Consider the following 23,943-nt stretch of genomic DNA (forward strand, 5'->3'; position numbering starts at 1 on the left):
GAGGCAATGCAGCTCTGGTTCCGGGCCATTCAGCAGGGAATTTCGCTCTCAGCAGTTCATCTGGCCGGAGATGAAAATGCGGCGGCAGATGCTCTGAGCAGGCAGAGCACAGTCTGTCACGAATGGGAGTTGGCTCAGGAAGTCCTTCTGGAGATCTTCGCCCTTTGGGGAACCCCACAAGTGGATCTCTTCGCCGCCAGTGCCAACCGGAAGTGCGAGAGATTCTGCTCAAGGGAATTTCCTCGGAGAGGAGCCTTAGGAGATGCATTCGTAGTGGATTGGTCATTCCCACTGCTGTACGCGTTTCCTCCAGTCCCTGTAATTCCTCAAGTGTTACGGAGGTTACAGAGGTTTGGTTCCCACATGATCCTCATTGCTCCAGATTGGGCCAGGAGAGCATGGTACCCAGACCTTCTAGCAATGTCCATCTGCCCTCCACGCCGTCTTCCATACCGAGAGGATCTGCTCTCGCGAGAGGGGGGTTCAGGTTCTCCATCCAGAGGTCAGGACTCTCAACCTTCATGCTTGGTATCTGAAAGGTTGAGATATAAGGATTGGGACCTCCCGGATGATGTGATGGAGGTGTTGCTTTCGGCCAGAAAGCCGGAAACAAAATCCCTGTACCGTTGGCGTAGGTTTTGCGACTGGTGGAGAGGACAGAATGTTGATCCTTTTCAGTGTTCCATTCCTATGGTTTTCATTTGAGCCAGAAGGTGGTTCTTCCTATCCTCCTCCTCCTGGGAAGGAAGAGGAGCGACTCCATAGGTTGGATCCTAGGTGAGCTCTGAGCTTTTATATTTCTAGGATGGCCAGGGTCAGAGTGGACGATCAACTCTTTGTGGGTTATGCTGGACACCGATTGGGCCAAGCTGTTGCCAAGCAGACCTTGTCCAGGTGGATTATCCTCGCCATTACTGAATGCTACCGATTGGCGGGTAAGGGACCTCCTGAAAGGTTCCGAGCTCATTCCACTAGGGGCGTGGCTACTTCCACAGCCCTACAACAGGGGGTTCCTATTAGGAATATTTGTTATGCAGCCACATGGGCTTCTATCCACACCTTTGTTAAACATTATTCCCTGGATTCCATCCATGGTCAAGATATGGCCTTTGGGAAGGCGGTTCTTTATTCCGCCATCTGATTGGGTACTCTAAATTCTTTTCCCTCCTCCATTTTATGGTACTGCTTTGGGAGTCTGTCAAAGATGTGGAATACGTTGAAGGACACAATCCATTCGAAGAACAAGTTACTTATCAACTGGTAACGTTCTTTCGATTGGATGTTCCTCCAACATATTCCACATTGCCCTCCCAGCCTGCCCCTCTAGAGAATTTCCTATGCGATTGCAGCTAACGTTTCCGCAAGGCTATGTGCAGTTAAGCAGGCATTGGATTTGTGCCACACGTTATGGGGGAAAAAACATAAACTGAGGCTACTGGTGCCGTGCGTCACATTTATAACATCCTGTGACGTCGCCCTCGACAGAGGCTTTCGGGGAACATCGGCCCAACGCCATCGACGCAGGTCGCCCTCTGCCGAAAAAAAGTTTCCAAAGTGCACAGCTGTGGACATTACATGTCAAAGATGTGGCATACGTTGGAGGAACATCCAATCGAAAGAACGTTACCAGTTGGTAAGTAACTTGTTGTTCTTTGATCTTTCTTATGAATCTTACTCTCTTCCTAATTTTCTTTTGCTTTTCATTTCTTATGCTTGAACTCACAAAGCCCATGATACCACGTCCATTGCTATGAATCTCAGGAGAATCATTTTCTTGGCTCTCCTGTCCGGATCCACACCGAGGCCCTCGACCAGTTGTTTTAGGGCTGTGAGTGTTCAGGGCTTGTGACTCGGCTGTTATTGATTGATCAACAGATGTAAGCACCAAGCTGGTTCTCATGTGGTCGCTAAGGTGGGGGGTTTATGGGGGGTCTCCCCCCATCTATATATTTGTGGGAAATAAAAATAAATTTTTTAAAAAAGTCAAACTTTTGGAAAGTCTAACCTTTGGGTTCGGTATAATCACTTACATTCATATATATATATGAGGGTTGAAGTGCCAGAGCCATATATATATATATGGTTCTGGCTCTTCAACCCTTGCTCTTTAGGCATGCAGAAGCTATAAATTTATCTAGCAACATCTGTGTTCTGTACATGTATCCTTTCTTTCTTTAAATTATCGGAGGCGTGGGTGGACCCACGCAGACGCTTCCCTATCCTAAAGGATGATGTGCACCAGACCCACCAATCAATACTTAGCTTACATAAACTCACAACTCCTCCCACCGCCCCGTCTGCCTCACAAAATCCAACATCACACTGCTCCTCCTCCTGCCTCTCACCCCGTCACCTCCCAGCAAAGTCCTCCCACTCAGCTCAGCCACACCTAGCACAGTCAACCGAACCCTCATCAATTCTCTCTCTTCAACATGTCTCTCACACCTAAGCAAAAAATGTCCCACAGCCTCAGGCACCCCACACACCGCACAGTCCCTCGCTCGAAACAGTCAGTCATTCAGCCCCACAAGCCCTATCCTCAACCGATTCAGCATCACCTCCTCCCCCCTCCTCCATTCCAGACTCCCTGCATCCACCTTCACTGACAATTTTCCACGAACACCAAACATCCACCTGCCCTTCACCCCACTCCCCCACCTCTCCTGCCACTCATCCATGACCCGTCTCACCATCACAGCCTTCACCTCATCCACACTCAGTCAACCTCACATCAACCGCTCCCCTCCTCATACCCTCACCCGCCGCCAGATCCACCAACTCATTACCCAAAATGCCACTGTTATTGGGGACCCACGCCAACTCCAAATCCATTCCCCCACGCACACACTGATCAATCTTCCTCCTGATATCCAAAATCACATCCTTCCTATCACCATCCCCTGCCACAATCGCCTGCAACCCACTCAATGAATCCGAGAACACCACCACCTTCTCATACCCCAACTCGCACACCTTTGGTTTTTGCAAGAGACACACCCCAGATTACCCAGATAGGCTTGTACACAAAAACTGCCGCCAGTGGAATCCATACAATGCACAGGGAACTGGGTGCTTTTGAGGCACCCAAGCCTTGAGAGGCTTGCGGCCTCTAAGGTGTGCATGCAGGATTTAACATCCATGATGTGACCTTTGATGAGGACTCATCTGGGGGATGGGGGGGAGGTTGGTTTAACCAGATGTATGCAAACATTTTTGGGCCTTTTCACAAGAAGTGCTGTTTAGGTTATTAAACCTCATGGCAACGTATTCTTGATTTGATGGCTCTAGAACCAATGGTCTTCAAGTATTAAACGAGCTCTTTTTGGTGATTCCTCTCTTAGTTCTCTTACATGAAGATCCTGTGGAAAGGTCTTTAAGATCAAAGTAAAAACCTCACTGTTCGACAAATATCAGTAACTAAGTGCAGACTGCCCTATCTACCCTGTATTGATTCTTGATCTGTGTTGCAATGTAATACTCACAATCTATGATACCATGTAAAACCATAATGTTTCCATCTAATCATAACTATGTACTTTAGTGCCGTGATACCTATGGGTCTGGGCGCTACCAACAAATATATAAATGAATAAAAACTTAAAAACTGGTTATTAAGTTATCTTAGAACAATCCCTTTTAAAATATAACAATTTATAAATATGAGTCAACCATTGAGCTAAATCTGTAAAGTTTTTACATCTTATTTTAAGAAGACGTTACTTTGTGAATTGTTAAATACGTTTTTATATTTGATTTTTTAAATTCCACATTATGATTGTTTAGTGTTCTTCTCTGTCTATGGCGTTTTGCATTAAATAACCACCCTTATCTTTATTTCAGATTCATGTTTTGAAGGTTCTTGTCAATATGTCTGCAAACCGATCAGTCATGGAGGATCTGCTTCATGCTCAAGTAAAGTATTTTGTTGATTGGTTCATATTTGAATGGTACTCAAGTTGTCCTTGTTGTCTACCTGTAACTGCAGATAACATGTTGACAGCAGAATCAATATGTATTTGAAAGCATGGCAAGACTGACATATATGGGTGCATCACGCATGAGCAGGTACTTGGCTCCTAAACATTTATTTTATTATGCATTTTCGCCAAAAGCCTTGCCTTCAGGAAACACAAAACCATTAATATATATACACTTCTTATCAATAAAAATTAAATAAAATTGCCAAAAGAGATTAAAAGAATTTTATAGTGCCAGGTACTGGAAATTAAAATAAAGGAAAGCAAAGGTAGAACATGAAGGTGGAGGGAGAAACAGGAGAGAAAAGAATAAGGAGTGTGTAGGCAGTGATGTGACATTATCCTGTGAGGATAGCTTATGGGGCAATGCCCTCACCTTGGGGCCAGACGATGCCATGCAACAGATGCAATATCATTCTGACACTTGGACGCTGGAGGAGTCTGGCATTAAAGGGGTAGTCCAGCTAAAAATGTTATTTAAAAAATAGATGGGCAACATTAAAAAAAAAATACTAGCACTTTTTTTTTTTAAACTTCCTATGTAAAATTTTGAGCTATTCAAGCTAAAAAATCGCAAAAGCAAACACATGGGCGCATCCATTTTGTGAAATGGATGCCCGCCTGTGCTGGCTTTTGCGGCACTAATGAAGGAAAAGCCAGCCAGCTGTAGTAAACAAAAGCTACCGCTGGGTGGCTTTTCCTTCATTGGTGCTGTACGCGGAGAACGGGGACCGGAGACCAGAGCAGGAAAGCTGCAGCTGAATCTTGGTAAGTGCTATTTATGCTGCTGGAGGAGCCCGGAAAACTTAGAAATAAAACCGCAGCTTTAAAAACGTATTTATGTTTGCGGTCGCTTTTGAAGCGACCGCAAACATAAATACAACGTTATTGTGTTTGAAAACGCTGCGGTTTTTCTTTCCAAGTTTCTCAGGCTCCTCCGGCTCGGAGGAGCCTGAGAAACTCGTAAAGAAAAACCGCAGCGTTTTCAAACACAACCGCGGAGTACCGGAGACCCAAAGTGAAAGCCAAGGCAAGCAGAAACACAACGCGGTTGTGTTTCTGCCTAAATCTGCTTTCCCATTTGGGGCTCTCGGGCTCCCGGGGAGCCAGAGAGCCCCAAATGGGAAAGCAGATTTAGGCAGAAACACTGCAGCATTTAGCATTTCCCATTTGGGGCTCTCTGGTCCCCCGTGGGGAGCCCGAGAGCCCCAAATGGGAAATCAGCTGTAGGCAGAAACACCGCGACATGTAAACACAACTGCTTTTAAGTGCAATAGAAATCACCAATAAAATAAAAAGTAAATCATTCCTCCGTCATATCAGGATTTTCTTATGTATGGCTGGCACTGGCTTGTTGTGGTCACTGTGGTCTCACTTCCCTTTCCATAGAGCTTGCTAATTCGTCATCTTCCTTTTTCTCAAATTCCAATGTTCATGTAAAAATGCAGCAACTTATTAGTGGTCTGATTGATTTATGTTGCTTAAGAGATCAACCTTAATTTCTCTCACCAATAGCAGGATTTGAAATTGCCAGGAGCTGAGAACTATTTAGCGCCTGGTTCTAGCCAACGGGAGCCTGTTAGCTTGAAGTCATCGGCCACCAAGAGCTACTTTTGACTCCTCAGGCTGGTGGTGCCTTTGAAGCATAGCTGTGAGAGTAAAGGACACACACACACACACACATAAAGCATATTGAATGATCTATAATGGAGAAAATGTCCGTTTTCATCTTGCCCAAAAGTTAGATCTGCTCCACACTATGTACTAGTTCCTGATTCCCCAGAGGTGGCTGCTGTGGGTGATGACCTATACCTCGGAGCTGCTTTTTGCTCCTGGTCAATAAATCTTCTCGAGCCGTGTGATAGAATTTCTTTCTGTCTCATTGGGGATAGTCTTCTTTTTCTGTTCCCTTTACCTATGGGACAGAAGAGGATCACATGGGTGACGGATTCCTCTAGTGCTAGGCTACTGCTGCAATTGTTCTTGTTGCCTTTATACCATCTATTCAAGACAGTGAGGGTTTTGGCTCTTGCACCTAAAAAAGTCGTCTTTCATAGGAGGACTCCAAGTTCACCATTAAAGGCTATGAAAATCTGCCAAGTGACAATACCCCTCTCCAGGGAGAGCTTCCCAGGTCCTCAAGCACAGAACGGATATTCTTCTCTCAGGATATTATTTTCTCTTTCTTCAATAGGACTACTCTAAAAGCAATTCAAATTCAAATTATTTCAGTTCATTAAATACCTTTAAGTCTCATACATTAAGTACATCACATATAGCAACACAACAAATAAAATTAATTGCAGCATGCAATATCAGATATTTCAAAATATTAAAACCCAGATTATGTACGATCCAGTTAAAAAGATAAGACATCACATTCCCTTTTATTGAAAAGAAATGCCATGTATTCTGCCTTGCTAGGTTAAGATTGTTTGATCAAGGTCATTTCTGTTCTAATTCTCCATGTTTTCTTCAGGTATTGGGATGCCCCCCGCACCGACAGCACAGATTGGGGTTGATCGCGAAGGAATATTGCTTGCCCCACTGTTCTAATATTGTTTCTGAACATTGGGAAAAGATATTTAGCTTCGGTGAAGCATTAAGTGGACAGAAGAAGAGGAAATGTTGCTCATTTCCTTTATTTGCTTGATGAGATCTACTTGCTTTCGTTCCTTCGTTTCCCTACTTGTTCAATAACGACCCCACAGGTAGAATCTCTAAGAAGAATTGTAAAAAGAGCAATCTAGTCTGAGTCTTCTATTAGAGATCGATGCTGCTCTTGGCCCAAGCTCAGTTTCCTAATCTAGGTACCCATTTATTATGCCTGATTGAGGCACTACTACTAGTTTATTTGCATAAATTTATGCTTGAAATGCTCTCTTGGTTGATATCTTTAGTTACATAACCATCACTTTATCGTAGATTTTGAGGATCCCAGAGATTACCCCTATCCAAACCTTTTGCCAGTGTCCGCATGTACCTAAACAAAGGGAGATTGGTTGGACCCTGTTGACACAATAAATCGATACATACATTTCTGTATGGGTGTAAATCATCTCTGGCCCATAAATTACGCCAATAAAATGGGGGCCTTAATTTGGCTTCATGGAGGATTCCATCAACCTCTAGTTTAACAAAGAGAGGTAGGTTTGGTGTACTCATGAGGGGGGTTGTGTTCTCTGCTCTCTCGAGATGCTAGGTTATCATGTCCTCCAACTTTCAGCACCATAAAATACTGCAGATTGTGCCCTGGCCCTCTAAAATTCCAGGGCTTCAGTGACTGCTTTTTCCCTCCGAAGCGTTTGGAGAATGGTTCAGTACACCTCCATATCTAGACAGTGTTCGCTCACTTTCTAATATTTGTTTGGTCAAAAACCCCTTCTCATCCAGGCGTTCACCTGAATAATCAGAATGATCTACACTTCCCAATAAGGAATCTCTTTGAGTGCAGCTTGATGTAGTTAATTTTACCGTGCAGAGTACCAGTCTGCACCAGTCCGCGCCGGGAGGTGAGGGGCTGCGGTACTGTCATCGCTCCTCCCGTTCCGCCAGCGATCCACTGTTACTGTTACCGAGGCAGGCGGTGTTTTCACTGATTGACATTTCTGAACTGTGATTGAATACTGATGCACATTGATGAATATCTGAACTTGAGCACTTGACCCGTTCTCCCAGCCATTCTCACCACTCTCCCCACGTACGAGCTCCGCTCACCTGTACTTCTGCTGCCCCGCTGTTCACTGAACATGGAGGAAGACCCTGACTCACGCATCCTCAGGAGTCACGTGAAAAAAAACTCCTTGTTCATGCTCCAATCCCCTACTTTAAATAATTCAAGCCTTGCGCTCAAGGTAGGAAGTTCGTCTGAATTCGTACCTGACTTCCAATCCTCCATTGCATCTGCGGGCTCCCCCCCTCACTGCCTAGCACCAACAAGTGGCAACCCAAGACTATGTGGTCAGAGTGGGCAAAAAGATAACACAACTCACCTTTCATCTTCAGAGGGCATCCGAGTCCCTTCGCTGCACGCGACTACGCTGGCTCTGCCCCCGACCAGCACGTTTGACTCGGAGGGAGGAGCCCTCACATCAAAAGACCTAGCGCAGTCGGCTCCACCCGCCAGGGCCACCCACCCCTCTACCGCTTCGGGGAGTGACCTAACCAGCGAGTGGATCGGAGGATCCCTCGCGGCAGGTCTAAGGGTGGGGACCAAGACGGGTGGCCACGATTTGGCGCCACCATTGGAGCCACAGGACCCACCTTTTGGGTCCCAGTGGCGAGATGCTCCACCTACAATCTGCTACCACCAAAAGGCTCGCAACGCAAACCAGCCCTAAGAAAAAATCAGAAGCTGATGGAACACTGGTGACCCAGAATCAGGGAAAGTGCATCAAACAACCCAAAGCCCAGGAAGTCCAGCAAGGCCAAAATGGAATTCCGTCACAGCTTACCATCCTGGCTATGGTCCACCATCTGCCGCAGGGGGAACGGTCTGAACAACCGGACATATCACTTATTCCATCTTCACCCATTGCCCTCCCATCCCCACTGAGGCACTCTGTAAGCCAACTCTGTTTCCGACTGCAGAAACACTGAACCAGCCTCTTGACCCGGTACCCGAAGAGATCTTGGGCCACGATTCAGACGTGGGCCCCCACATTCAGTGACATTTTTGCATCAAACTCAGATCAAGACGACGACTATCAGCCTAAGGCTGCAACTATTTCGAATTCCAATTTGAACTCTCCGATAAACGAGAAAAGAATTCAATACACAAAAAGAGGGAAGTCTAAACCCAAACTCCCGCCGCTGCAAGGACTCGTTGACAAAACCACTTCACATAAAAGAAAGGAAGAATTCGAAGCAAAAGAAACTAAACCAAGCAAAAGCTCAGCCTCGCAACTGCCTCTTAAAAAACGGGGGGATGGGAAACGGTCTCTACCAATTCCGTTGCTCTCCAACGCTGTCTTGAACTTTTTCAAAACACAAGGAAAGCGAAAATTATCCAATGATCTTGAACTATCGGATGCGGAAATTCTTGAAGCATTGGACGAGACTCCAACGTTGGCTAAATGCAGGAAAACTCTATCCTCTCAGGCCACAAATCAGGACGTGCTGCCCTCACAACTCTCTCATGGCCCACTTATTGATGAAATTAGTATAACCACAGTGCCCCACAACCAACTGGAAGCAACGGAAAAAACAGGAGACACATTGGGCCCCCGATTGCAAGCATCCTGGACAGCCCCACCGACCACTGACCAATTGGAACTTCCGAGAACGGCTCACTCGGATCAGTCACAATCCACAGTGACCCAGGTCGAGCAACTGTCCCACATGAGACAAAAGCATCACACAGAGGCACAAGGTTGGAAACCGACCGATCCAGAGACGACCACAACTGGAAGAACAAGTGAAACACCGCCAACAGAAGTGCGAACGCACCAGCCATGGTATGCTGGACATACTGGATCTACTCCAGCCCAAAGCATACCCTACCAACAGAGGAATGAGCCCACAACCCTGGACCAAAGTTCACTTACCTATATCAAACGCCCAAACGTCCTCTCAAGATCACTCAACTGACCCACTTCTGCAGTCAGCCATGGGGTGTGGCCCATGGAATTCTTCGCCACGGTCAGCCAATCCATCTGCGGGCGGCGGTATTCCAGCTAGACGGCGGCACTCAGTCTCGAGCTCCTCAATAATAGACTGTAGAGAATCTCCCCCAAATAAGGGAAGGCCAACTGATTCCCAAAAACCTGCACTAAAGGATTCTCCAAACAACAAGAGAGACATGACCACGATAATGTCAGCCATATCAATTGCTATGGCCCCATTTTGCAAACTCTACAAAACCATAGGTGATGTCTCGAGAGACAACACAGCTACTTTGGCAATCATACAATCGAAGCTGACTTATCTGGAAGGCATCATAACGGCCATCGATCTGAAATATGATATTTCACAAAGGAAAAGAGACAGAATTGACCTTGACTCGGAATTTCGACACAGTCGCCATAAGCCCAAAAGCCGTTCCATTGGGGCGGCAAGAATCAAAATCAACCCAGACTTTTACGCAGAAAGGCAACATCGAAACTGCTCCTATCTTTAACAACAAAACTAAAGCCGCACCAATTTTGAACAGAACGCATTTGAAGACCACTTCTACGTCCATCAACAATGCTGGACAACCACAAAGGCAGGGGCAGGAGAAAAAAGCTCTGAAACTGTCAGAGAAGGAGCAAATAAATCCACCAACTCGACCTCACTCCAACGTGGGTGTGCCAACGCCCATATTGGAGACAGTGTTAACAAAGGACACTGTCGCTCCTGACCCAGCGCAAACGACTGCTGTCCAAGCAATAGATTTAACCCACTCACCTAAAACAACAAGCGAAATTTTAGATTCCTTCTATCCAACCTTTCTCAGCACTCTGAACGTGACCTCCACACGGACTCCAGGCACAAGGAGGACAATGGCCAAAAGGAAACACGAAAAAACGCTGAGAAGTCTTCAATCCAACATTCCTCAAAAAGCCAAAAAAGGGACGGTCTTCCGCTCCGACAATCCAGGCAGGACGTATGCCCTTCTCCACCCACAAGAACACCAATGCACGTGTGACCCACAGACTCAACAAATGAAACTGCACAAGGAAGTCTGTTGAAGCAGCAGCGGATTCCGCATAGAGCACCAGGACAAAAACAAGCGACTGTTAATACTGATAAATCCACTCGCATATTCAAAATTGAACAAACTTCAAACAGAGACAAATACATGGTCCTAAACCGTAGAAAGGTGCTACAAATCACAGCATCTATATGCGAGCTAAAGTCTCTGAAAACGGACGATTTCCATCTATTCGAGCCATATCATAGAGACAATAAGGCCAAAGCATATCTCCATATTAAAGCAGCTTCAATTCAACACTTGAGTTGGAAAGCTGAAACTGAATTAAAATCAGCCGGATTCCTCCTATCTGAAATAAAAAGCTCCACCACATCGCCTAAAAAAGGGAACCAGGAAGACCACGCAGTCAATCGGAGAAAAGACAATACTAATTCACCGGATCATCACTATACTCGAAGAGCTGAGCTGAAGGACCACTTCAGGCTGATTCCAGACAGGGAAAAGGCTCATCATGGTGAAAACCGAACCACATCTCGAAGAACTGATCTGAAGACCCCTATGGGGAGACCAACAGAGAGCCACCATTGAAAAATCTTGACAGACGCATCGGAGGTCTTTTCAACTCGAGGCCCACAAAAGAGATACAGGCACAGCCCGCCCCATTCTTCTTTTGCAAGACAGCATGGACTTCAAAGAAGAGAAAGGATACGCGACCATTCCCCGCAACGAAGAAGATTTAACAGCTATAGAAACCGCAGGAATCAATTGCCGACCAACAGACTCCCTGACACACTGGCTCAGTCAAACAAAGATCCGACCTCGGCCGTCCATGGAATTGGTTAACAGGAGCACTCTCCGTAAACCGAAGCAGATGGCAATTACCCAACGAGGCCAAAGAACCACCCCTCTCAGAGACGCTGTCATTAGCCTCGTGGAACACCAGAGGCCACGCTCACCTAACTGATCCCAACAGTGAGGATTTGGGCCGTTTTGACATTCTCTGTCTCCAAGAGACTTGGCTTCTAGAGCAACCATCCATGGATGGATTTGAGATAGAGACTTCCCCGACAGTCAGGGGCCGGTTAGGCCGGCCCTCTGTAGGCCTACTTATCGCCAAAAAACAGGCCAAAAACTGAAGATTGTCGAAACTATTTTGAGATCCTACGGAATACTGGCAACACTCATTGAATTGACTCACTTCTCAAAAACAACTAAGCAATGGTCCGAGAACCCCCTTGCAGTCGTCACGACCTACTGGAACCCACAAAGCATGTCGTCCACGGCCTTTTGCCAATCTATTGCCGAAACCATCGACGCAATCGTAATTGAGTGGAACACCGCCCACCTTATAATATGCAGAGATTTGAACGCCAAGTGTCTCCACCCAAAAGAAGCTCCTTCGAAGTCAGCTGCTGTTACGCCATCGGAATCTAGAGGACAAGCATGGATGACACTGATGTCGGCAAGGAATATACACAAATCTGCATGGATCAAAGACTGGCTCCTGCAAATTCCAACCTGGGAAAGGGGTTCTAAAAAGGCCACTCTGGACTACATTTTCATCTCTGACGCCATGTGCTCAGAAATTGAAAGTTTCAAGGTGATCTAAACCCTCCTGAGCGATCACAACATGCTCACCCTTGACTGGTCGTCCGTTTCTCAAGAAACCAATAGCTACACAACTTTGGTTGAGGCAAATCCCCAACAAACCCGACTACGCCTGACAGCTGCCAGCGTCGGAGCTATGATTCAGCAATACGCCACAATTGGGGTTGTCAAAACAACTTCTGAGATACTTCTGAGACCCAACTACATCCCACTGTTGATCAAACATAAGACCAGCCAGAAAGAGAGAAAGAGTCCTGCCATCACTTTTAACCACACTTATGACAAAGACATAGCGGGGGAAAAAAAAGGCTCTGAGAAAAATGAAACTCATCGCAAAAGTTGAAAACACCATACTGGGATGGGAACTCTGGCCAAAAGAAAAAAAGAGCTAGCAATCATGGATCAAACTACGCAGGGCATCTCTCTACTAAAGTGACGCAGAAACCATGATGAGAACGCTGTCGTCCAAAAACTCAGCTGATTTCTTGGCCTTGATTGACATCTCGCAAGGCCATACGAGGTCAAATATGATCAACTCCGTCTCTGAAACCTCCTGGGTAGATTTTTTCACAGAGCTCTTTGCTACTCCGGCGATAAATGTGATACTGGGCCCAGAATCCAATCGGATTCCCTGGGTTGATCTCTCCATAAAAACCGACATTTCTGCGTCCATTCAGAAGCTAAAAACATCTAGAGCCCCGGGACCCGACGGCCTCACGAATATTGACTTAAAAAAACACATCGACGAATGGACCGACTTCATCAGCCTCCTGTTCGGTCACTGCAGAGCCAGCAGAATGATCTCAGCGTCATGGACAAAAGCCACTGTTATCCCAATCTTTAAAAAGGGAAGCAGAGAAGACCCGGCAAACTATCGGCCTATAGCCCTACTGGACATCATGGGAAAATTGTTTGCCACGCTTCTTTTCCAACACTTCCGTCGATGGGCCAAATCTGCTCCATGTGATGATCGATTCCAGTTGGGCTTTAAGAAGAATGCCGGGACAGCAGTCAACATCTTTATACTCAGTATTCTAAAGGCCAAGATAAAGCAAGGCGCCCCAACAGTTTACACAGCTTTTATAGACCTGTCACAGGCTTTTGACAGAGTCGACAGAACGCGCCTATGGAAAAAGCTAAAGGGATGGAGCTGCCCAGAACAAATCCTTCAGCTGATCATAGCTCTCCATTCGAACATCACTCTACATGTCCGCCTGAACAAACAAGGCTCTCTCACAAAAGAAATTCCTGTAGAAAGGGGAGTGAAACAAGGATGCCCACTAGCTCCGGCCCTCTTTGTAGCATTCCTGGGAGACTTTCAAGAATCTGAAGCGACTATTTGGAGCATTCCACCGAAGCTGGGCAACATCGTGCTGTCCCGTCTCCTCTATGCAGATGACATGATCCTTCTAGATCAGACCCAAATAGGTCTTCAACGTCAGTTGGACAATCTGGCATCATGAAGAGTGGCCAACTGAAGAAATTAACACAGTCCTGGTCAGTGAACAACTGCCGTATCGAAGTCGTCTCCCACTTCAAATATCTGGGAGTTTTCATCGATAGGACACCGCAGGAAACAAAAATGCAACTGCACCTGGAGAAAGCGAAAAACCTAACCTCACAAATGAAGATGATTGACCGTAAATTCGGCAAATTTTTATGGATTCCCGCAATCAACTACTACAAAGGCAAAGTGGTCCCCGCACTAACATATGGCATGGATGCCACGATTAACATGCCCACCTCCAATTTGGCCAAAGCTGGAAGGTTACATTTGGAAGACGACTCTGGGCTTACCGAACTCTATCCCGATCGCAGCCGTCAGAAGAGAGCTGGGTCTACTCTCGCTGGGTGTAACGGTTAGTCTCTCCTCTCTGGCTATTTTCAGAAAGACTCTGATCCAAGACGGTCTGCCAATTTTTAACATCCTCGGCAAACAGCTGGAATCAACAAAATGTAAGGAGATTAAGAAGTGGATTATCTGCCAAGAAAAGAAATTGGAAGAATTGGCATGCACTACAGAGGATCTGAAATGCAACCCACAAAGAGTGTACCAAAAAATGAAAAACCAAGATTGGATCACCACAGGCGGCGAGCAAACCACAGCGATCAAATCCCTAAAAAACCTTCCACCAACATACAACAGGCTTAAAGTTCTGCTGGCATATTGCGTAAAATTCCCTTACAGAAAGCTCCGGAGCTATTTCCTAAGAGTCCGACTGAACTTGCTCCACACCAGAGAAATCATGGGGATAAGAAGTCAGGCCAGTGTTAACCACATGTAGACTGTCAACTTGAGGACGCGACAGAAACAGTTCGCATCTTCTGTTAAACTGCCACATGCTCAACGTCGAGCGTTTAGCCTATCTGGAACCCCTATGGCCTAATTCTGTCTTGGTAGAAGAAGACACATGGAGGTGCCGCCTTATTTCTGGGGAAAAAACACGCTGGGCTGTAGCGGCATGCAAACTACTGGAAGCCACCTTCATAAAAATAAACGCCAAAGAATCCTCCTAACAAGCCCGACCCTAAGGATCCAAAAAGAGATCAAAAAGTATCATAAATGCCGCAGTCTAGATCGGCATCTTCTTTAGACTTTGCGTCGCATCTAGAGTTCTTGGACTTGCTCAGCCCGTATAAACATTCAAACAACTCTGAACCTCTTGAAACTGCTCGCGTGAGCTTGTGTATGTACACGAAAACAGAATTACATGTGAATTGACTTGATTTGATTTTCCTCCTTGTAAAAATCATTTGATTATATACAAGTAAATAAAAAATAAAAAAAAGTTAATTTTCTTTGTTGCCCAAATGAAGTGCTTTGTTTTTGAAACATTGATTTCCAGCCCTATCAGTTCGGAATTGGTCGAATATGTTCAGTTTATGGAAACCTTTCAGTGTTTTCTTAATGACCACCACATCATCGGGGAAGAGCAGAATGCCAATTGGGTCCCTTCCAAAATGTGGGGTATCCATGCTTAAAGTGCTGAGAATATTGGCCAGTTTATTAATATACAGGCAAGCTTTCTCAATGCTCTACTCCTTAACTAGCTCACGTATGTCTAGGATTTCAGCCAGCACCATCGTTTCTCTCCTTAATTCTGAGCATGGTCTGTTCTGTACCATCTCTTCACAGCTTTGCTCGACCTGGTAGTTTTAGATAGCATTACGCTTGCTACTTAAGATGGCATTGTTAATCTAGCTCTATCTCAGATTGAGGTATAAGCAACATCTACTTGTAATTTGCTGTTGGACAACTCTCTTGGAGCTTGCATCATCTTGCTCCAAAGGTTCCTCTATTTTTTTTTTCTCGCATTGGTGCCCAGCAGTTTCCAAATACCATACTTCCACCCCATAAGTGGCTATCCCCCCACGCCTTGGGCTCACTTGCAACATCTAGGTACTTTTTAGAACTGTGGCCTAGAGTTCTGGCATACTTCTTAATCACATTCTCTGCAGTGATTGCTCTTGCGTGCTGGTTTCCGGTGAGGTCTCGAAGATCCTTTGTTTATGTTGAACCCAAGAAATGAAAAGGTGACAACTTTTTCCAGCTTTGTATTATTTATATGGAAAGTCAGTTCTCTTGTCACTTGTGGAACGGTGATCGTGGCCTTTTATTCATTTGCACTGATTTGGAGCTTATTTTCCTTGCATTATTTCTGGGTTACATGTAGGAGCTTTTTTATAAGGCTGGGTCATCTGCATGTAGCAGGATGGAAATGTTTTAGTAATGAAAATGTAGATCAGCAAAAGGTTGTGGGCAATGAGGGCCAGTGATAAGACCCAGCAGTAGGCAAAACAAGACTACCAAGAAGCAGAGGGTTGTAGGGGGAGGGGGCTGAGAGGAGGTAGATGGTGGGAGGGAGTTGAGGCCAAAGCATGATGGTAGATGAAATGGAGCACCTTGTGGACCTGTGACCCCAGACTGGCAGTGCCAAAACCTACAGATCCTTAGAAAGTAGAGTGGGGTTACCAAGTAACCTAAAGAAACCGGATCTGTTGGAATCTGCAAGACCACGAAAGACGAAGAACCTTGACAACTGAGAAAGTGAATGATAACTGAGAGTGCACCTTTCTGGTTGTGCCCAAACCGTATCAGGTGGCAATGGCAAGTCCACCAGTGAGAATTAGCACTCTTACTGAATGATTGCTCGCCCAGGAGGGCTACAGTAACCAGCCCATTAGGGCGACTATGCTCCAGGTAGGCCAACATTGGCATGGAATGGTCATCAGACTCTTGTCAGATATGTGCCTGAGAGTCAAGTGCTCTTTGGAGTAGGTGAGCTGATCCTGGAACAGTGAGTGACTTTATCTCATTGACCTACCTTTTGATATGAAGATTTGCTGAACTATTATTTGAACTTTAAGCAAGAGACTGGTGAAGACGCTGCACTGTTTGCAAGGTTGCACACTGCCTGACCGTGTTCTACAGCAATACCGCAGAAGGGTTATTACGATTCTGTCATTAGGTGCTATGAAAAAGATATGTTCTTTACAATGCTACTTGATCACCATTCATCTTTTGAATCCCATCTGTCCTCTGTGAAATTTAAATAGAATTGTGCAGGACCCATTTGGTGGCTCTCTTTTTCATTTCAGATTGCTGACATTTTGCATCCTTTTAAAATGCTGCTCTAGTGATGCTCTTTCTTAGAAAACTCATTGAATTTGGAACTTGAACCTAGCTTCCTTTGGTCGATCAAGCCCTTTGAACGCATGGCCACCAGTGATGACACATTGACTGTATGGAAAGCTGCGTTTGTTGCAGTGGTTTGTGCTAGGGATATAATCCTTGTTCAGCAATTTACCCCTGGGAACATTATACTTTGCTTTACTGTTAAAGACACATCTCTCCTTTTCCCTAAGGTAGTTCTAGTTGCCATATTAACCTGATCAGATCTGTTGGATTCTTCTTTCTGAATCTCACTTCAGGGGTTGGGCAACTTTGGATGTGGAGACAGCTCCTTATTGTGACCGAACTAAAGATATTCTGTCAATAGACTCTCTATCATGGTGGTCAGTTACCCAGCCTCATTGCACCTCCTTGCATATCGGATCGTTACATGTATCCTGTAATATTACTCTGAGGCTTAGATTTATCCTTTACAACTAGCCATGCCCATGTTGTGAAGAACATGCCAGTTTCCACTGCTTCTTACTGCCATGCCCCTCCTGATGTTATTTGTAAAGTGGACAATATATTTGACACTTATGTATTTTGTAAACATTACTATATAAAGATCTATTTAGATCAAGCACACAGTTTAGCAAAGGACTTCTGAAAATGCTCTTTTATTAGTGATTGTGGTGTAATAATCAACCCCCCGATTTCCTTGCTCATAATTTTCCCTTGAGTCGAGAGGAAGTGAAACTTTGGTTACTCATCTTATTTAATCTTTTGCCTTTCACCTCCTTCCTTTGTATAAACCTATATCCGATATCCCTCTGCCTATCAGTATTTGGTTTGACAAACCGTATAGGACCGAGGTAGCAACCTGTTTATCAGAGATCCCCAATCTGAAAGCCAATTATCTAAGCAAACACTCTTAATTCTAGACGTAACCCGATCAACCCTGTGTTCGATGAGCTGATGGAGAAGGTGGCGGTTGGTCAACTTCAGTATTTTTTGGACCACCACACCTGCCTTTCTCACATTGAGGCACTGTAGTGCGATTACATGGTAAGTTGTTGGCGAATCACCCTGTTGACATAAAATGATACACATATGACACACAGATTTACATGAAAATCACTGGGGTAGAAGGCTATGTCTTAGATCTTTAGAAGTGTCTCCTCTGAGCTCAATAATGGTTGAGGGATAATTGTCTTCAGCTTAATAAGACTAAACCCAAGACTAGTCTTTGTGATGCACAATAGGTCAGCACTGAAGGAAATCTCCCTACCAGCTCTCCTGGGGATAAGGCCAAGGGCTTCACACGTTTATGAATGGTCATGGATTCCCACATCAATGTGGTTGTGAGTAGCTGCCTGTTTCAGCTAAAATTGCAGAAGATTGCACTGCTATAATCTTTAACCACAGGACTCTGGAGGTATAGGTTGCTATTACACCCAGCTAGTACACCCGCCCTGCAGCAGCAGCTGCTTGCATGTCGGAGGCCGTGAATGTCACCACACCAGCCCCACTCAAAGGTAGGAGCATCCAGAACCAGCGAGGATCACCATATCGTTGGCTGAGGAAAAAATAATGAAAGTCTGCAATTTTTTTTTTTATAACTCTGTTTATTGAGTTTAAACAGCACAACTTAAAGGAACAAACATGGATGAGACATGAATCATCGGTATACATAGGATGAAGTCAGCATGGCAATAATAACAACTAGCATGGGCCCCCTGGGTCAAGGGCCGCGGGACATCAATAGGCCGAGGCCGGCAAAGTCTGCAATTTTTAAAGAAATATTTTTTATTGAATTTAATTCAGAGCCACCTTCAAGCTGCCTTGCATCTCCCCGCCGTACCCATTGTTCCATCTGGGGCCACGAGTGTGGGGGAGACCCATTCATTACGACTTGCCTGCTGTCATCGCAGCGATTTTCAAGATGGCCACCACACTTGCCTGGCAGTGAAGGCTGCCCGAGTGCCCTCTCTCTGGCCTCCCTGCGTGCCGTTTGGCTACAGGGATCTCCTAACTGGCCTACACTTCTCTACAATTCATTTGCTTTAAATGTCCTCATCGATCCTTTCCTACACACTGGGACTCTTCAACCTCTCACTCCTTCTCACTCTGGACTTCCACCTATACTAGCATTGCCCAGTCACTAACTGTTTTCACCTACCCTGCCTTAAAATCGATTTTAGCCTAGCTTTTGTCTCCTCTGCTTGCACCCTCCCCTCTTTTTTTGTCTCCATTCCTCCCTCCTTTCTTCACTCAGTTTCCCATCTACCTCTCTCTCTCTCTCTCTCTCGCCCCCCCTCCACTTCAGTTACGACGCTCTTTGTCTCTCCTATCTTTTCCAACTGCTTCTCTATCGATTACCCTTCCCTTCTCACTAAGTCTGGTAGGAAGAAGTTCAAAAAGGATATCCTGGTCTCCAACCGAGGCCTCCCTATCACTGATACCCACACCAGCGCTTCCTCCAGACAGACTCTCAACGACATACTCTTAGTTGTTACTTCTCCAGACCTATGGACTCTTCATATGGTTTCTGTGCTCTCGCCTTACTCCTCCTCTCCCATTAATGGTGGCACCTGGTGGGAGGCCCTCCTTCCACTTCTCTAAGGTCATTAATGTTTACCTGAATGGCACAGTCTTGGTCCAAGGCCCTCAGGCCAACCTCCTCCTCTTTGACAGATGTTTCCCACGCCTTATCAATTTCCTTTCATCTCCCGCTATCCCCACTGTCCGTTCTTCAACTTCCATGCCCCCACCCTCTGCCTCTTCTCTGGCACCCTCTTCCTCCTCCCTGGCCACGCCGCCCTCTCCTCCTACCTCCTCTGCCCTCCCTCAGGCTCCTCCTATACTTCCGCAGAGAGTACCTCTAATTTGTACCCCTTCCCGGAAGTCTTTCAAGGATGGCAACTTTCTCCACCTCACCACTCTTAACTCTCGCTCAGCTGTCAAACACTCCTCTGACATCTGCCATCCCCTGGAAGAACATGACCTTGATGTTCTTGGTCTCACAAGACATAGTTCTCAACCAGCTCTATCACAAGCTTTGACACTCTACTCTATTGATGGCTACAAGATCCTCTCTGCGCCCAGAGCCAACCACACAGTGTGTGGCCTTGATTTTCCCTGAGTGGATTCCTGCCTCTATCATTCCTATGCAGGCCAACACCTCCTTTGAATGCCTGGTCTGTAGGCTTACTTTCTCTGCTGGCCACTCTCTCACAGTAGCCACTATCCACCGGCCACCTGACCAGATCACCTCTTTCCTCTCTGGGTGGGCGGACTTCTCCTCCTCCCTCTGGGCCTCGACCACTTAACTCCTCCTCGAAGAGCTCAACATCCACCTGGAAGCTTCCTGTCCCTCCTCTGGACTCTTTTGTGACCTCTGTGACTCTCTCTCTTTCTATTCTTCCTTCTGACCTAACTCATTCTGCAGGGCACACGCTGGATGTTTTCATCTCCTCTGACCCCCACCCCCTCAAACCCTCTCACCACTCCTCTCTCCTGGAGCGATCACTTTTTCCTTTCCTCCCATCTTTCCCTCTGTACCCTGCAGGCCAAGCCAGCTCCAACTCTGCCACCTACCTTCTCGGTCATCCGGCCCATGAAGCATGTGTCAGTTGAGGCTTTCGCTGCCACTTTGTAACAACTCCCCCCCCCCGCACCCTCCCTCCCTCCACATGTGGCTGACTCTAATCCTGATACTCTCGATGTTCTTGCCCCTGTCATGAGGATCCGCTTGAAGCCCAAAGCCAAGTGCAACTCGTGGTACGACTCTGACCTCGTCACCCTTAAACGTAAGTGTAGGGTTGCTGAGAGGAAATGGCAGGCATCTTGTGCATCCTCTGACAAACAGGCCTGCCGCCTTCTCCAAAGGTGATATCGGCTCTCTGTCCGCACTAAGAAGAGAACCCACATCCAAGCCTGCGTCTCTGCAGCATCTAACAACTCGACCAAACTCTTTAAAATCTGTAAGAAGCTGGCCAATCCTGCTGCAGTCTCTACTTCTTCTGTCCCCTCCCAGGTCCTCTGCACGGCCCTGGCTTCTCATTTTATCTCAAAGACCCAGGACTTCCTGTCCACCCTCTTGTCCTCTCCTCCTCTTCCTACTTCTCTATCTGCTACCTCCACCCCCCCTCACCTGCCCCTCCTCCCTCATACTCTTTCTTTCCTCTGTTCTCCTGTGACAAGGTTTCTAGACTAGTCCAATCTATGAAAGTCTCGTCAAAACAGGTTCTTCCCTGTTCGTCCAAAACCATCAAGGACCATACTGACACCCTTGCTCCTGCATTGGCTGACTTCTGCAATCACTCCTTTGCTGTTGGAGCCTTCCCCTCCCCTCTGAAGCACTCTCTTGTGCACCCTCTTCTCAAGAAACCCACAGCCGACTGCTCCTGCCCGGCTAACTATCGCCCGATCTCAAAAACCCCTTACCCCAGCAAACTCCTGGAAAGGTTGGCCATCTCCCAGCTTAACCTTCACACTGATTCTGTTGGCGGCCTCCATGACCATCAGTCTGGCTTCAGAGCAGCCAGAAGCACGGAAACTGCTCTCTTGAACATCTGTGAAGACCTACTCTGCAACCTTAACTCTAATCTCCCCTGTGTCCTCATCCTACTCGATCGCTCTTCAGCCTTTGACACGGTCAACCATGCCATCCTGCTCAACCACATTTGTGATAACCTGGGTATCACTGATCAGGCCCTGGCCTGGCTGGCCTTTTTTTTTCTCCAACTGACCCTCCCAGGTCCATCTTGGGTCCTTACTCTCCGCTACCTCACTCTCCACTTGTGGTATTCCCCAGGGGTCTGACCTCTCTCCCTGGCTTTCAGCCAATACCTGGCACCCCTTGCCCACCGCATTGCTGCTCTCTGTTCCAACTTTCAGTGCTATGCGGATGACACTCGGCTCGCTTTCAGACTCCCTTTTACCACCTCTTCTCCCTCGCTCATCTCTGTCTGCAATCCAGCATTGGTGTGCTGCCAATGACCTCTGCCTTAATGCCAGTAAGACAGAGATCCTACTCATCGGCACTCCTGCACCCTCCTTTCCTGTCATTCTCTGGCTGGCCTCCCTTGGCCTTCTTCCTACTCTCACCTGTGAGGCTAAGAACCTCGGGGTCATCTTCGACTCCACATTTTCCTTTTCCCCTTTACATCTCCGACATCTCAAATAACTCACCTACTCAGGAGTATTCTTCCTTTCCTCTCCTTCCCCCAGAAGCTCACTGTCTCTAGAGCTCTGCTTCTCTCTAGGCTGGACTATTGCAACAGCCTCTTTCTGAATCTGCCAGCTACTACCCTCCTCAACTCATCCAGAACAGGACTGCAAGACTTTTCCTTGGCCTCAAGCCCAGGGATCGTATCTCTCCAGCCCTGAAATCTCTTCGTTGGCTCCTAGTGGCTGCAAGGATTAAGTTCAAGACCCTCTGCATTGTCCACAAGGCCTTCTGGGGCCTCGGTCCGCAATACCTTCAACTCTCCCGAAATACCTTCCTACTCAAGCTCTTCTCTCCTCCACTTCCAACTACATTGGGGTTAGTCGCTTCTCCAAGCAACACTTGGGTGGTAGATCTCTTTCGTGGTCTGGGGCCTCCATCTGGAACAGCCTCCCTGCCTCTCTGAATCTTGAGGAGAACCATCTTCGGTTCCGGAAGTACCTCGAGACCTTCCTCTTTGCTTCTGCCTTTTCTCTTCCTCTCTCTTGCTGATCTGCCTGTTTTTTGCAATGGGCTCCTGGATACCCTCTGAATTTCAAGTAGTTTCCTGCCCACCCAGCTGCATACAAGCACTGCCTCCTGGCAAACCTTGCACTTGGGTCTGTATCTGCAACTTTACAGTCCCCTTAACTGCACTTACCAAACACCCGTTGTCTGCGCTGAATTCTTGCACCTGCACTATCTGTGTTGTTTCATGTGCGAGGGGGGAGGTTAACAGGCAAACCTTTGGCAAACGTTTATCATTTTGCTTCACTGGCCTCCCTGTATATCTATTAGTTCTCAAGGAGCAGGATCACGTGGCTTACATGCTGCCAATCTGAGCTCTGGATGTAGTGGTGCTATGGTTGCTGGGGCTCAGGAATTGAACAGTTCTTCTGGGGCTAGCTGATCATTCTGGACCCTTCTCCAGCTCACCTGTAGAAAATGTACCTAAGAGCAAATGTTGGCAATGGTGTTGTAGGGAAAGCAAGGATCCAGTACGATGGCCTCATTGGGGTAATTCAGAGTGCCGGTGATGTGGCGCTACTTCTGTTCGAGCGCTGGCAGTCCGCTGTTCCACAGGGGGGCAAGCTAGTCATGTGCTTGCTCCAGCTCCTGAAAAATTGCCAAAGAGATATGCTCTAACCTGATGAAAACCATGTATTACTATGTCTTGATCTCTCATCTTTCTCGGTTCTCCCTCACTGACAGTTTACCTCTTCCCCTAACTTTCCTTTCCATGCCCAGGTTGATTTCATGTGACAAATGCTCCACAGTGCAGAGCCCTGGTGAGGCGTTTTGCTTGTCTTTCATTTTTGATTGATTTGTTTGTGATTCGCCATCAGTAGTCAATGGCTGCTGGTTGCACAAGTTTGAATTGCGCATAATCCTGATATTTTCCAGAGAACGGATGTCTCGTCGAATGCTTGATCCCGTGTTAGAATTATAAGTACTTCAACATTTAGAATTACATATGTTTAGACATTGAATGCATTAAAATTGTTACTTTAAGAAAAAAACAATATGTATGTACATTTCAAGAGTTAGCATTCCTGGGGATGTACAGTTACACGGTTTGGGGGTGTTTGCTCCCCTGAGAATTGATTGCAGCAAACTGTTGGGGAAAAAAAACAGCCCACATGCGATCACTTCTCCGATAATCAAACGTGCTCACACCAACACACCCACCATCCCCCTTCCCTACTTACCTCTTTACTAGTCGCCTGGTCCACTACAGCCGTGCAGCGTCCGATCCAATGCCGCAAGGGCACATTTTCTTCTTTTTTTGGTCCCCGCCCTCATTATTGAGGAAGCAGGGGACACACCTGCAACCACCCAAGGCTAATACATACCGAACATAGGGAGCGGGGGACACCTCCGTTCCAGATGTTCGGTATGT

General features: G+C 46.5%; 1 protein-coding gene across 1 annotated transcript in view; it reads left to right on the forward strand.

Annotated features, from left to right (window-relative positions):
• Positions 1 to 23,943, forward strand: part of ARMC10 (armadillo repeat containing 10) — a 224,538-nt gene that overhangs the window by 181,893 nt on the left and 18,702 nt on the right. The window contains exon 5 of the mRNA XM_069628061.1: positions 3,841 to 3,912. Within this exon, the coding sequence (XP_069484162.1) occupies positions 3,841 to 3,912 (72 nt within the window). The remainder of the gene's footprint in view (positions 1 to 3,840; positions 3,913 to 23,943) is intronic.

This window comes from Ambystoma mexicanum, chromosome 12, assembly GCF_040938575.1.
Source record: "Ambystoma mexicanum isolate Mex_15411 chromosome 12, UKY_AmexF1_1, whole genome shotgun sequence".
NCBI classification, from domain to species: Eukaryota; Metazoa; Chordata; class Amphibia; order Caudata; family Ambystomatidae; genus Ambystoma; species Ambystoma mexicanum.